Source organism: Nilaparvata lugens, chromosome 3, assembly GCF_014356525.2.
Source record: "Nilaparvata lugens isolate BPH chromosome 3, ASM1435652v1, whole genome shotgun sequence".
In the NCBI taxonomy this organism is placed as follows: Eukaryota; Metazoa; Arthropoda; class Insecta; order Hemiptera; family Delphacidae; genus Nilaparvata; species Nilaparvata lugens.
In genome coordinates this window covers 21,045,402-21,060,920 of record NC_052506.1, presented here as the reverse complement: position 1 = coordinate 21,060,920, position 15,519 = coordinate 21,045,402, and the positions used below count along the sequence as shown (strand labels likewise).

Genomic DNA, 15,519 nt, shown 5'->3' with positions numbered 1-15,519 from the left:
TACGTCTGGTTAGCCTATAACGGCGTCACACAGGTTAAGATGCTTGCAAAATGCAAGACACTAACATGGAGAGATGAATGCGTTTTCTAGTGAATGTTATGAAGACCATCCAGAAGTGCGATTCTTTTTAAATGATATAATGATCAAAAACAGAGAAAACTCGTAATATTGACAATTTTTTTTATCTTCCACAGTTCCACTGTTCACTCGTAGTGAGCTGGTTACCATTATTTTCAGGGACATCGAAAAACTCAGTTTCAAGATGTTTGGACATTAGTATCAGCTTACTTTAAAATATTTTTAATAATGGCGAGGAACTGTGTAGATTGCTTTTTTAATTTCACTTTGACATATCATGAAATTACAATAATCTTTCATGTCTATACTTAGACCTTAGACTATAATATGGGGTGCAATAACTACTCCTTCGTCTGATGTGAATGTAGATAGAAAATACATGTACATTATACAATTCACCTCATTTCAATACTTCAAAGAAATGTTTTTCAAAATGCCAAAATTCAACTCCAAGATTACTGAATTAATTAATACCAGACAACAGTGTTTGAATAAATAATAATGGGATCTCCAATTGAAATAACTGCTAAAAGAGAAGGAAAATCGAAAGAATAAGACAAATGTCCATGTATATAATAATTTATTGTGTTTCTAAAATTGTTTCTTTAAAATTCGGCTTTCTCAAATATGAGTTGTACAGGTATTTTATCCGATTTAATTATTATTAACATAATTTATATTAAGATACTTTTATATTATTAGATGTAAAATAAATACAAAATTTGGTAGATCATGATAGATAACTAATGAAAGGTCTTTGACTACATAGTTCTTGTGTGAATGGTCATTAATTGACTCGAACTGTCATAGAAATCACAATTTGTCTGCAATATAATATAATGCGAATACAATTTGCATTGTTGCAAAGTGAAAATATAACCGTGCAAGTGAAAAGAATAACAACCGTCGTAAAAAAAACTTAACAACGGAACATGGTAACAGGGGCTGTTTAAATAGTCTATTTTACATAGGACGATATTTTATATCGCCTGTTACAAACTTAACTACAAACGTTCTGTAAAATCATGTAGACAATAAAAAATTTACAACATATATAAATACAACAAGAATCATTCATTCATTCAACTACTAGGGGTACTTTTTACATGTAAATTGTTTATGCTAGGTTGCATCAATGCGGATAAATAAAAGACATTACACTTTATTCATAAATCTCGTGGAATTTCTCTAAAATAAATGAATTGAATGTTTACAAATATTTGGGTTTATTTAATTGAATTTTCAAGCTTATGGTATCATCTTCAGTTGGGTTAGAGCTTCAACTAGAGTATAGGCTCAACCACCAAACTCATTAACAATGGTGAGTTTGGTTCCAATTTTGAAAACCAATTCAAAGTTTCAATACTCATGGATAAAGCATTCCACCTAACCTGTCACCAAACATGAATTGGTAGAAGAGCTTGAATTCTAGTACAGGTGAAAACACTAAACTCATAAATAGTGAGTTTAGGCTCAACCGCCAATAGCAGACGAATATCGAAACTAGAATACAGTGAACTCTTTACTAGGAACCTCGATAGGACGATAATATTGTCAACAATGATAATTAGTGGTCCTGTGTTAACATTAGAAAATTCGTGAAAATTAGTTGCCATAGGTAGGACCTATGAACACTATTGAAACCTGTAGGAGTTTTCAAGCGGCACTTCCATAACAAGTAGTTCTTAAAACACACTGAGTCTCACACGCATGTTCAGGGTTTTCAGATTCAGTGATAGCTTGGATTGCTAAATTGCATAGGTATACAATAGTGTATTTTCAATCTAATTGTATTCATCGCAAAATTAACTTCAGAAAACGGTAGTTGGCATCAAAGAGGTTGGCCACGGAATACTCAGTTTCTAGCTTAGAATAACCATGAAAGCTTATTCTAGAGCCATAAAAGATTTCTAAATTATTAAAAAAAAACATCGATAAGACAAACCTCCTTACTACAAGACGAACTTTTCTTGTTTTTTTTATAGATTTGTCTCATAGAGGTTTTTTTAGGAAAACATGGTCAATGCTAGTTTGCCATTCCTTGAGATTCGTTCTATCGAGTTTCGAGTATTGAACATGAGCCTAAATTCGAGTATGAGCTTAACCATCAAACATACATCTGGTAAGTTGAAAGTGAACCAAGAAATGTAGATGTCACCATGAGCATAAATTTAAACCCTAGTACTGGAGTTTCTAGATAATAAATAATTTGTGGACCCGCCAATATTCTTCATCCATCTTATCTCAACCAGCTGATACTTGGATTTTCAAAATCATCAATCATTTGTGGAACTGACAACAATAATTCCTACATTGTTATATTTTCTTCATCTCAAATCATCTTCAATTCTTATCAAAATCATTACTTGATTGTAAAACTGACGAGCTGATAAACAATATTTCTATCATTCATCTTCCCACCTGATACTTAACATTGCGACGATCGCAATTGAAATCTATGGAAGTGACAATATTTACTCGTTCTCCTCATCTTGACCACTTATCAATATCATATCATCTCCTTACGAATCTCAAATCATCAGCTTCTGACTGGCCTCATTAAATCTCATCATATAACCACAAATCGTATCACCATTTAAATCTCAAATCTCCACCATATGAATTCATATTCACTTTCTATTCACCTCAAGAATGTTATATATTTACCATAATAATCACATATCATCACCATATAAATCTCATCATTTCACCCCACATTAAATCAGCTTTTAAATCTCAAATCATCACCATTTGAATTTTATATAACCTTCTATTCACCTCAAAAATATCATATCTTAGCCTCAAGTATCTCATCATTTTGCCACCTTGAGAATATCATATCAGCAGCTTATGTGTCTCATATCACACCCTTATGAATCTCATATCTTCCCTCTTTCTTTCTTCATATCATATCGACCTCAGCTTATACCGTCATATTATGAATCCAACATCATCAACTTGTAACCATACCTACTTAAGCATAGATCAAACTTATTTACACCACCTTCTAAACATACCTACTCAAGCACAGATCAAACATATTTACAATCACATCTCACTTGATCTTATTACCCACTTTCTAGTCGACCACGCTTGATGCAACCCAGTGATTGTAGGGAGAGGAACAGTATTGGGTACTAGTCTAGGCAGTCACACTTTCCACCATTGTTTTTTTGATGATCTCGCCGAAATTCTCCACCTCACACTCGTCCGGTTTGTCGGCCGCCTGGTTGTCCGACACACGGCGCTCGGCCTCCAGAGTCACGTCCCCGTCCAGCAGCGAGGAGTCCGCATAACGACCTTGCAGCAGATCGGTGAACGAGTCGAGGCCCTAAAAATAAAAAATACGATCAATTTTATTCTACTATCCGCATTGCATAATTCACAGAGTTTTTGAACAAATCAAATCAAATATTTATTCCTCTAAAAAACATAACTACGTTGACAATGGTTATAAAAGAAAAAGTGAAATACACAATAAAATGGAAATGAGCGGGGGTACTAAAATAGATTTAGTCTTCTTCTGAAAGGAATTTGTTTGTTTTCTAGGTCTTGATATATTCATTACGAAGTGATGATTGTAGAGTTATGAGCAAGTGATGTTGAATTATGCTGCATTTCATGAACTTTTTGACATTGTGTAACATGTATAACATACAGAATACGATATTAATGTAGTAGACTACTCCAATTCGAAAGTTACATCAATTAAGAGTATAATTTATATTCATGTTATAAACTTTGTATTATAATGGTTCAAGGATGTTAGAATAATATCATATTCTATTACCATTACCATAATACCATTTGCTGTTATCCAAAAGTTCATTTTCTAAATAATACTTCTTGCAGCTTTTCTCAATAATTCTGATTGGAATCAGAAACATTATTCTATTTTATTTCTATTCACACTGCTGCCTACTCTACATGCATTTAGGTATATCCTGAGCCTAAGAGATATATATTAGAAGGTATGGATGGTTTATCTCAATTATATTAGATTGTATGGAGCATGTCCAGTCTGAATTTAGACATATTGATCAATTTTATAGTATATTGTTCCAAGGTGGGAGCTCCCTAAAGGTGCGTACAGACTTTCGCTCTGCTCCCGAACCGAACGTCACTCCAGCAGAGCGATTGATGATCGACCGGGGAGCAACAGTGGTTCGATCGGGGAATGCGAGAAGATCTAACATCTTCCGTAACGTTCATGATGGGTGCGTGGGCGGAGCGACTGTGGTTCGATGGAGGAACGAGGGCGGTACAAGGGCGGAGCGTGATGGGTGCGTGGGCGGAGCGACTGTGGTTCGATGGAGGAACGAGGGCGGTACAAGGGCGGAGCGTGCTCGGTGCGGGTTGGAAGCGCGTATATGTGTACGCAGCTTAACTCTCTAAATACTTCACAACTAGGATACAGCAGAGCTCACCCCTCTAGTTAATACTCAGGGCTGCTATTATTATTGTATGTGGCTTTGCTTAGGAAATCTTCAATTTATATGACAGTTTGCCAAACCACCACATGTCATTATTCCATACCGTTACATATATGCCTCACATAAATAATTTTAATCATATCCATAATTTATTGAAATCATTAACCAGAATTGGATATTTTAGTCTTTTGTATTGTTCTTCGATGTTATAGTTGATCACTATACATCACACACACACACACACACACACACACACACACACACACACACACACACACACACACACACACACACACACACACACACACACACACACACACACACACACACACACACACACACACAACACACACACACACAACACACACACACACACACACGTATCTAGTGAATATGTGAAGCATTTTAGAAAGTTGAACTTAGAAATATCTAATTGAATGTATTCTAGTCAAATATTTGTCTTAGGCTCATTGGCTCAACTCACACTTACGCGACGAAGGTCGAGGTGTCGTCGCGGAGACTGGAATCGACTGGTCTGAGTGTCAACATTTGGAAACACATGCTCTCGACTAGAGTCGAGTCTCTTCTCGACCTGAGTTGCGTAAGTGTGAGTTGAGCCTAATTCTTACTTACTTACTCAATCTTTTGTTCCTGGCTATCAAAACCGCCAAATATTTGTCTGTCTAATAAAAATTACAGTTATGCATACGCGATTATAAAGTTACGTTTGGTTGTTAAATTTCGCAAGGTTGAATTTTGTATCATATTATTTCGCTGACTGCATATGCAAATATAAAACCAGACCATACTACATATTATTTAGCCACTATCATCTATTAATTGAGGCCTCGATCGAAGACCTTCCTACTACATACGATTTTCCCAACTCATTCACCAGATATGAGTGTGAGTAATGGGTTCCTTAGATAGTTGAATGGTAACTATAGTCAATACAAAATCAGTTTGGACTTGGAGGGATATGCGGAGCAGAGAAATGGAGTGATTATTCAATTACAGCGATGAATAGAGTAAAGAAGCGTAGTCGCCAATTTGTCGATTAGACTCAGTCGACTCAGTGCTATCAGAGAGGTAGGTTCGTATGCGTATCATGAGCTGTTGAACTCTCACCAGAGATCGGAGAACGCTGGCTGCTTTAGCACGGCAACATCGCCACCGCTGTATCATACCTACTTTTCTCTGCTCCGCATGTCCCTAGTAGTTTAAACCAATTTTGTATGGTCTATAGATATGAGTGTGTGGGGCATGTTATGGGGGCCCTTTGATGGTTGCACGACCTTGATTAGTTAGATACTTTTAGTTGTTAATTGACCAATTATTACCTTTGGGTCGGCAGACGGGTACCGGGCGCCCTGCTCGATTGGCGGGAAACTCATGGTGGGCGTGGCGAATCCCGTCTCGTAGGAGGCTGCGACTGGATGCTGAAAGTCAAGCCCCGGCGTCACCAGCTCGCCGGCGTCCGGTTGGTCGTAGCCGAGCGCCGCCGGCGGGTAGTGGCCTGTGTAGTTGTAGCCGAACGCGTCTGCGGCGGTGGCCGGCGGCGGCGGCTGCGGTGGATTGTCGTAGCCTGCGCCGTATCCGCCGTAGAGATCGTCGTGGTAATGGAAGTTGGCGAAAGTGCCGTTGTGCACACACGCCGAGTCAACGGGTCCCGTCTCGTGGGTCACCTCCAGTCTGCAAATAAAATTAAGGTTATTTACACTATCATGCTAAAAAAATACTGTAGCGCAGTATTTATGGACAAATACTGTACCGTAGCGCACTATACAGGACTCACAATGAGTGGAGAATTACAAGAAACAAGGTACTCATGCAAACCGACCTTATTTTTTTGCAAAAATTGAAGTATGGCAATTGAATAGACAGACATTTGAAATAGAAAAGACAATACTGATATGAGTTTTCTGATAATGTATTGTGCGAGAAATAGTGATATTTATCCATATTGAAAACACAAGAATATTGTTAATTAACACGAATTTATTTTGAAAAAACTACAGGCATGTTTCGACATTTATGGTGTGATCTACAGTGTGACACTGTGTGAAGACACTGAAGACGACACCGATAATTTTGAAGAATGGAAGTTTGCAAATTAGTATTCCAACGACAAGATGGGAAAGAGAATCTAAAAGCAATTCAATTATCGAGTTACAGTGGAACCTCGATATGATATGTAGTACATCTCAAGGGACCACTACAAAAATGTACTATCACGAGGTCTGTATTGAATCGGGGTAGCCTATACTATATCAAGCTCAGAGAGAATTTAGAATACGCTTAAGCATTGAAAAAAGGCATTGGAGCCTGGAAGGGAAGTGCTGGCCTACTGACGTTTCAAAGAAAGAGAAAAGTGGGCGATGGTGATTCTCATTTAAGATAAGAGGTCAAGAGATCTCCCCGGATACAATTTCTCATGACTTCGAACAATTTAATAGACTACTAAGCACCGTTTCAAAAATCTGCGCTGGGCCCAGTCGCACACAGAGCAATCTGCAATCCTGTTGGTAGTGCAGATCGCTCTGCGATGTATATGGCCAGACCCTAACCTAAATATAAATAAACCGTATGAGAAGCCGCCGTGGAATTACTTGAAGTATAATATGGAACCATAGAGAAAAGATAGCGTAAGGAGTATCAGTTGTTTCAGATGGGACTGCCCTGTAGAATTTCACATATTTGAGGTGGAGCTTAGAGACGAACTTCAGCTATGTCCGTTCGCGATCAGTAATTTCCATAATCCATTGACCATTATCGAATCAGCAGTGATTAAGTCATTTTGCCCATACTTGCTGCAAATTGAGTTAATTCGGAATTTGTTGATCGCAGATCAATTGAGATCTTTTACCTATTCTGGCCGGAGCCTATCACTCACTTTTCCTCTCACTTGTCTCAAACGGAAACGTCTAATGGACGGTTTCACAAAGGTCGGTCAAGACATTTAAGCTTGGTCAAATCAAGTACATACAATTTATTAGATTTTAAGTTTGCTTTGAAACATATGATTTCTTTGATGATGGTTACTATTGATAATTCAAGTGCACCATTTGCAAAGCGTACCCGACTTGATCATGTTCAAAAAATAATAGTATTTTACCCAAATTTCTCTTCTACCCATAAACGTGGAAATTGGAATGGAAATGCCAACGAGCTGATATATAGTAAACCATAGAGCGGCTGTTGGTGTGCTTACAGCGCTCTCAATGTGTTACACGGCCAACTAAGGGCGGCCACGACAGAGAGAGGCAACAAGAGCCTCTATTGCCAGTCTGCCACTGCAGGAATAGGTGTGTTTTTGTCAATTAAATTGATTTCTATGACTAATTATTATATTTATGATGATGATGATATTGCAAACTTGACTGGAATATAGACATCAGCTAATATTATATGATCATGTTATGCCGGTATTAGATAGTAATAGTACTAGAAGGTCAAAAATATGTAAATATGATTTCCTACAACTTATTTCATATGATCTGCATATGACAGAAATATTACCGTCTAATACCGGCCTTCCGCCTTAGTTTGTTATTTTTTTGACTATCATACTTTGCCTTCTTGTATTGAACTTAGAGATAATGTAGATAAGTACCGTAAGCTAGTATCAAAGAAACGTCTTCATAAACTAGTTTTTTCGAATTCCCTACTCAAAATAGCGTAAAAAATAATCCAATTTCTAAAATCATAATTTTGCAGTTATGGTATGGCATTTCAACTTAGTAGAGCACTTGCATGGCTAAGCAGTATTAACACTGTAACTTGGGCTACATTAATTTCACCAAGGCTTGAAGTAAAGCAATTCAAACAATTAATTTTATGGATGTATAACAACTGTAATACATATATTTAAAATGTTCAATGAAAATTCAATGTAGTATTTATTAAATATAACTGATTTCCACCTTGTCTTTTATGCACGTTTTCATTATATCAATAGGGCCATTCAAATTTTCCGCCGCTTTTGCCTCTCTCTGTCATGGCTGCCCATGTTCAATTCGTAACAGGAATAGCGGCCACTCAGCCACTCTATAGTTTACTATATTTTAGCTCGTTGGGAAATGCTCACAATTTTATTTTCGTTCACATGCTGAACATTTCACAGCTTTCACTCTCTCTCTCGAGGAAATTGCATAATTATGCGCATGCGCTAATTAACCTTTAGCGCTCCAACCGAACGTTTTGTTAGCTAAAGTTACAAAACTCCGGATTCTAATCCTTGAAAATGATCATAATGGTTATGGATAATACTAATTAAAACCTTACCCTAACCTCATCAAACTAAGTACATATATTTCAATAATGTTACAGAAATAGTTATTACATCAAGATATCGTATTGATCAGATAGTGACGAGATTATGTGGAATATCATCTCGTTGGATATCTAATCCAAAATCTATGCCGATTAGAAAACTCTTGATAAGGAATTCAACCTGCCGCCTTTCACTGATGAACCTTTTAAACAATCAAAATTTATACCTGTATTCAATTCATAATTTGTATTAAATGTTATTTGTTTGAAGAAAATTAGTGTGACTTAATACTTTGAAGAAGGAATAGCATAACCTCAAATCCTTCAATCTGTGTTTAAAATGTTATTGCCTCATGTTCAAATAATATTTCAACCAGACAGACACATAGATACTTGTTCAGGATACAGTATCAGTCCAGAATATGATACGGTATCATAGGAATTAAGGAATATCATGCGATTCCATAGACCAATCCACAAAGAAACGGGAACCAGACAAACTGAAATTTCGCACATGAATGACAGGGTCGCATGAATTGGGAATATCTGGAACTCAAAATATCTTGCAGCTGGCCGGAATTGGAAATATATGGAACTCCGAATATGTTGACAGGCGGAACTCCGAATATCGTGCAGACCGGCGGAACTCAAAATATCTTGTCAGCTGGTGGAATTGGAAGTATGTGGAATTGGAAATATATCGAATTCACAATATCGATCGTTATTAGCGAGACTGTGTAGATGTGGGATGAAACAAATTTATCGCAAAACAAATGAAGGGTTCTATAGTTAACCTAAAATAAATTCATCAACACATCAACAGTCGTCAGTCTTGTTTGTTGAAACAGATAACAGAGTTTTGAAAGCTTGCATAATATGTATGAATATAATGAATATGATTGAAAAAGAAAGACAGACCAGGTCCAAAAGTATTCTATTCCCAAATTTTGATAATGAAAAACAAGTCCAAAAAGATCAGCCAAGTTGTTTCTACTGTTTAAAGTTCAAATCCAATATTTCCATTGAAAATTAATATATAATGAGCTATGAATTACCCTAAGTGGGCTAATTAGTCCATATCATTCCAGAAAATAAGTCAGACTTGAACCATTTCTCAATAACAAACACATTACCAGTACTCCCACTTTGGCACTGATATTCTGAGTTCCAGATATTTCCAATTCCGCCATCTGACAAACAAATAATTTGAGTTCCAGATACTCCCAATTCCGCCTAGCAACATATTTCGAGTTCCGGAAATTTCCAATTCCGCTGTCTGACAAATATTCGGAGTTCCACCCAGCAACAGTTTTCAAGCATAGCACATTTAACATTGATATTTTGAGTTCCAGATATTTCCAATTCCGCGGCCCCAAATGACACCTGTTACACTTGCATTTTGCACATGCGCATACACTTCTCGAGTGAGAACGTCTATGGTGAGGTCCACGTTATAATGGCAGTGAAGAAAGATAGGAAAAAAACGTTGCCAAGTCTCTCCATTTTGCCACTGATTGTACACAGCTGTTACTCAACTCATCCCATTAAATCCAATCTAATAATAATTATCATTTCCTTAATAAAATAATCAATTTAATGTAAAATTGATCACGGAAATATATTTTTCATAATCTGATTGAAAAATTTGCTTTCATGACTGAGATCAGATTTTTATTTTTATACAAACCTGAAATGGCAGCTAATTTAAAAAACAGTGATACAACAATCTGAATTTCAAAACAACAGAAATTGAATTATTTGGTAGGTATTCTATTCAAATTTCCTTTAAAAATGATAGAAAATAGAAATACTATTCAAAAATGAGTAATTTCAATGGATTAATTCTGAAATAACTTTTCAATATTATTTATACCGGTACGAGTAGGTCTAAATACAGGTTGGATAACTGAAGCATGGATGAAGTCTAGGATGATTAGTTATCAACTTTTAAAATGTCATTTCAGGTATTTTAATTTGTTTCTCGTTCGGTAATGTTTAAAAATTATTTCATTGTTTCAAAAATACATTTTAAATCAATTATACGACTTCTGTACTCAAGTATTGTGATAGAATGAAGAAAGAAAATGGCGGCTGAAAATATGGTTTGTTCAGTTTTGTACAGTCACTGTCAAAAGTAAATATAAAATATTCTGGCAAATAGACAACATTGCAAAGCGCGAGAGAAATAGTGCTATCTGTTTTGTTGTATGATAGAAAAGGACAGCAACAGTATTGTCAATCGTACACTGCCATTATAATGTGGACCTCACTATAGAAGATGAAAGTGGGTGTTATTCATATTGTCTGGTGTTTTAAATGTGCAAGTATTTCAACTTTCCATCTATCTCATAAAACTATCGAAACATTTCGAATAATATTAACATATTGCCACTCAAAAGCCAAAACCTGACCACCCTAAACTTTTCATCTACCTGTAAAACATGATTAGACAGAACCTTTTAGGTTATGTTTATCCAATTTTATACACTATAGTGAGATCCACCTTATAATGGCAGTGTACGATTGACAATACTGTTGCTGTCCTTTTCTATAATAAAACAAAACATATAGCACTATCTCTCTCTCTCTCGCTTTGCAAAGTTGTCTATTTGCCAGAATATTTTATATTTACTTTTGACAGTGACTGTACAAAACTGAACAAACAATATTCTCAGCTGCCATTTTTTTTCTTCATTCTATCAAAATACTTGAGTACACAAGTCGTATAATTGATTTAAAATGTATTTTTGAAACGATGAAAATAATTTTTTCCTACAGTTACCTTTAAAAGTGGTCATTCCTGCACTGATTACAGAACGCAAAGAATCACTTTTCCGCTCTAGTGCGGGAAAATTTTTTTCCGCACTCCAGATTTGCAACATTGCAACGCAAAATAGTTAGTAAGTTACATGGAGCACCAGTGCAGCAAAATCAAAATGAAGTTGGTAACAGTGACTGTTATTATAATAATAACGATGGACAAGGACATGAACACCGAGGACAGCCACCACATTCAGCATACAGCCGCCCCACCATTCAAACACTACTACATTATTATTCAATTTGACAATAAATCAAGGTTTTCATTAATAACATCATCACACACACACAAACATTTGATGGATTTCAGGCAATTTTACCCCTAATTACCCATTTTTCATATTCAATGGTAACTGTAGGAAAAACTTAATGTGAAATATGTGTGCAAAGTTCCTCTGCTGCACTCAAGAAGCCATTCCGCCCTCGCCTACGGCGTAAACGTTTCTTTCGGTGCAGCTAACTGTCACTTTGCGCACTAGTTGCACAAATAACTATTAAACATTACCGTATGAGAAACACAAATTAAAATACCTGAAATGACATTTTAAAAGTTGATAACTAACCATCCTAGACTTCATCCATGCTTCAGTTAGCCTACCCATATAGGCTGGACCTACTCGTACCGGTATAAATAATATTGATAAGTTATTTCAGAATTAATCCATTGAAATTACTTATTTTCAAATAGGATTTCTATTTTTCTATTATTTTGAAAAGAAATTAGAATAGAATACCTACCAAATAACTCAATTTCTGTTGTTTTGAAATTCAGATCGGTGTATCACAGCTTTTTAAATTAACCGCCATTTCAGGTTTGTATAAAAATAATAATCTGATCTCAGTTATGAAAGCAAATTTTTGAATCAAATTTTGAAAAAGTATATTTTCTTGATTAATTTGACATTAAATTGATTATTTTATCAAGGAAATGATAATTATTATTAGATTAAATTTAATAGGATGAATTGAGTAACAGCTGTGTACAGTCAGTGGCAAATTGGAGAGACTTGGCAACGTTTTCCTCCTATCTTTCTTCACTGCAATTATTATAGTGGACCTCACTATAGACAATCTGAGAACTGGCAGATCTGAGTAAATCCATGAAAAACTGAAAAAACTAAACTTCCTACTTTTGAATGAACAAAGCCGATGCTTGTAAGCCCCGCCCTTTCGGAAAATTGTAGGCCTACTTCATTTCCTTTTCTAAAGTCAATTTTTATGGTTTCTTTGTTCAAGACCTGAGCATAACAGGCTACCAATCAATTAAACTATGCCCAGATGATGTTAACCGTGTACCAATTCATAGTAACCTGAGTAGGTAATGAATACTGACCTGAATAATCACTGTATGTAAATGAGACAGTGGAATAAGCATTGTGGGCTGGTATTTACGAGTCCAGAAGATAACAGCTGCTATGAGTCAGAGTTAGTATTCTGACTTCAGAGTCATCGTTTTTATGCCTAGGCTTGGCTACACTCTTGCCAAGTCACTTGCCGCAAGCACGCAGCAATGGTTGACGAGAATGTGGGATGGATGAGACATATTTTTCGCCACTCGCCTTTGCTTGGCTGGCCTTCGCTCGTCTCGTGTCAACAAGAACCGAAGCGAAGACATAGTAGCCATCCACCCTCGTCTTAATTTGTACGCACTAGATGAAAGTGTGGCGTCGGGATTAAGCTGGCCAGGCGGGATAAAGCGTTCCAACACGTCAGGTATGTAGATAGAAGCAGCTATGAACGTTCGTCAGCTGTACATCGTTTTTATATGGAATGATGTCACACTTTCCCGGATTCATTTTCTTAGGCCAGCGTCACACTCACCAAGTCGCTCGCTGTATACATCTACACGGGCCGAGTGAAGGCGAGCGGTGGCATAGTAGCCATCCACACTCTCGCGCTCGTCGTTATTTTTACTCACTTGGCAGCGGAAGTGGAATAAAACATGTACGATACTCTTAAGAGAAATGAAAACTATATTAGATCTGTCATAAATAATAAGAAGGTAGTTCTATAGAAGGTAGAACGGTATGAGAGATCATCTCTCATAAATAATAAATATCGGGGACCGAGCTTCGCTCTGGAGTACAAAAGCATAAAAAAAATTATTACGAAAGAAGAAAATTATGATAGCATTCATACAGAGCTGTTCTATCTAATCACAGTAGGCCTAAATTGAGATTAATTCCCAGATGAATGCAAAAATTTCCCTCACAAAGGCCCGGTTGCACAAAAGCGGGTTAAATTTTAATCCTGATTAACTTCACGTGAACCAAATCAGAGAAGACCATTTCAAAAAGATGGATCTACTGGAATTAATCGGGATTCAAAATAACCCGGATTTTTTGCAACCAGCACTAAGTATCTGATTGAATGATTACAAAAGTTCAACAGCTGAGTCATAATTTTGACACGGTCCCACACACATGAACTCGCTCACTCACTTCCATCACCAACAGACGAAATAATTATTATCAGCTGTTTTTCCAAGGATGAATAATAATTATCCTTTTAAAGTCCTTCAGCGAGTTTTCTCAGGGTTGAGACCTAGTGCAATCGAATCTTTATATTATAAACCTACTATGTTCTGAATTTCGTGAGAATCGTCAGAGCCGATTTCGAGATACGGTAAAAAGATACAAACTTATAAGCATCTAAACATCCAAACATCTAAACATATAAACAGAAGTTGCTCGTTTAATAGTATAGGATAAAGTAACCCATGAAATCACATTTCCCTTCCAAGAGAAGCTGGGGCAATAGTAATTCTCTAAATGGAAAATAGGGCAAGTACAATATTATACTTGAGTGAGAATATTTTTGATAAATTCATTACTTTATTTATCTAAGTTCAAAATTTATAGTTTCCATGATTGGACTTAATTGTAGAAAAATTGTAAACTTGAAAGACTAATCAACCTTATCTTGGACTGTGTCATCACCAAAAATTGTAAAAAAATTGCACAAGGACTACCTTATTATTACTTTCCTTGCCCTATTACCATAGGTAAGGAAAGTATTGCTTTCATGAAAAAATTAAGGTTCCCCAATTTCTATGCGTTTCAAGGTCCCTGAGTCCAAAAAAGTGGTTTTTGGGTATTGGTCTGTATGTGTGTGTGTGTGTGTGTGTGGTGTGTGTGTGTGTGTGTGTGTGGTGTGTGTGTGTGTGTGTGTGTGTGTGTGTGTGTGTGTGTGTGTGTGTGTGTGTGTGTATGAGTGTATGTGCGTATATTGTAGTTATGATTTTACTTTCCTTGCCCTATTACCATAGGTAAGGAAAGTATTGCTTCCATGAAAAAATTAAGGTTCCCCAATTTCTAAATTTCTATACGTTTCAAGGTCACCTGAGTCCAAAAAAGTGGTTTTTGGGTATTGGTCTGTATGTGTGTGTGTGTGTGTGTGTGTGTGTGTGTGTGTGTATGAGTGTATGTGCGTCTGTGTACACGATATCTCATCTCCCAATTAACAGAATGACTTGAAATTTGGAACTTAAGGTCCTTACAATATGAGGATCCAACACGAACAATTTCGATCAAATGCAATTCAAGATGACGGATAAAATGGAGAAAATGTTGTCAAAAACAGGGATTTTCGCGATTTTCTCAGAAACGGCTCCAACGATTTTGATTAAATTCATACCTAAAATAGTCATTAATAAGCTCTATTAACTGCCACTAGTTCCATATCTATAAAAATTTCAGGAGCTCCGCCCCATCTATGCAAAGTTTGATTTTAGATTCCCAATTATCAGGCTTCAGATACAATTTAAACAAAAAAATCCGAGTGAAAAAGAATAAGCATGAAAATCTCTACAATTAATGTTCAGTAACATTTTCACCTAAAATTGAAAATGAGCTCGAAATTCGAGAAAATGTGATTATCCAATTGCAATTTGTTGGCAACTGTTGATTCTATTGAA

The 15,519-nt window shown here is 36.3% G+C and overlaps 1 protein-coding gene across 2 annotated transcripts in view; it reads right to left on the bottom strand.

Annotated features, from left to right (window-relative positions):
• Positions 1 to 641: 641 nt before the first annotated feature.
• The window catches only part of LOC111057239, a 94,825-nt gene continuing 79,947 nt past the window's right edge, over positions 642 to 15,519 (bottom strand). For both annotated transcript variants that reach the window (XM_039423249.1, XM_039423250.1), the window contains exons 7-8: positions 5,852 to 6,203; positions 642 to 3,409 (exon numbers count right to left, since the gene is read on the bottom strand). In XM_039423249.1, the coding sequence (XP_039279183.1) occupies positions 3,221 to 3,409; positions 5,852 to 6,203 (541 nt within the window). In that variant the 3' untranslated portion in view covers positions 642 to 3,220. The remainder of the gene's footprint in view (positions 3,410 to 5,851; positions 6,204 to 15,519) is intronic.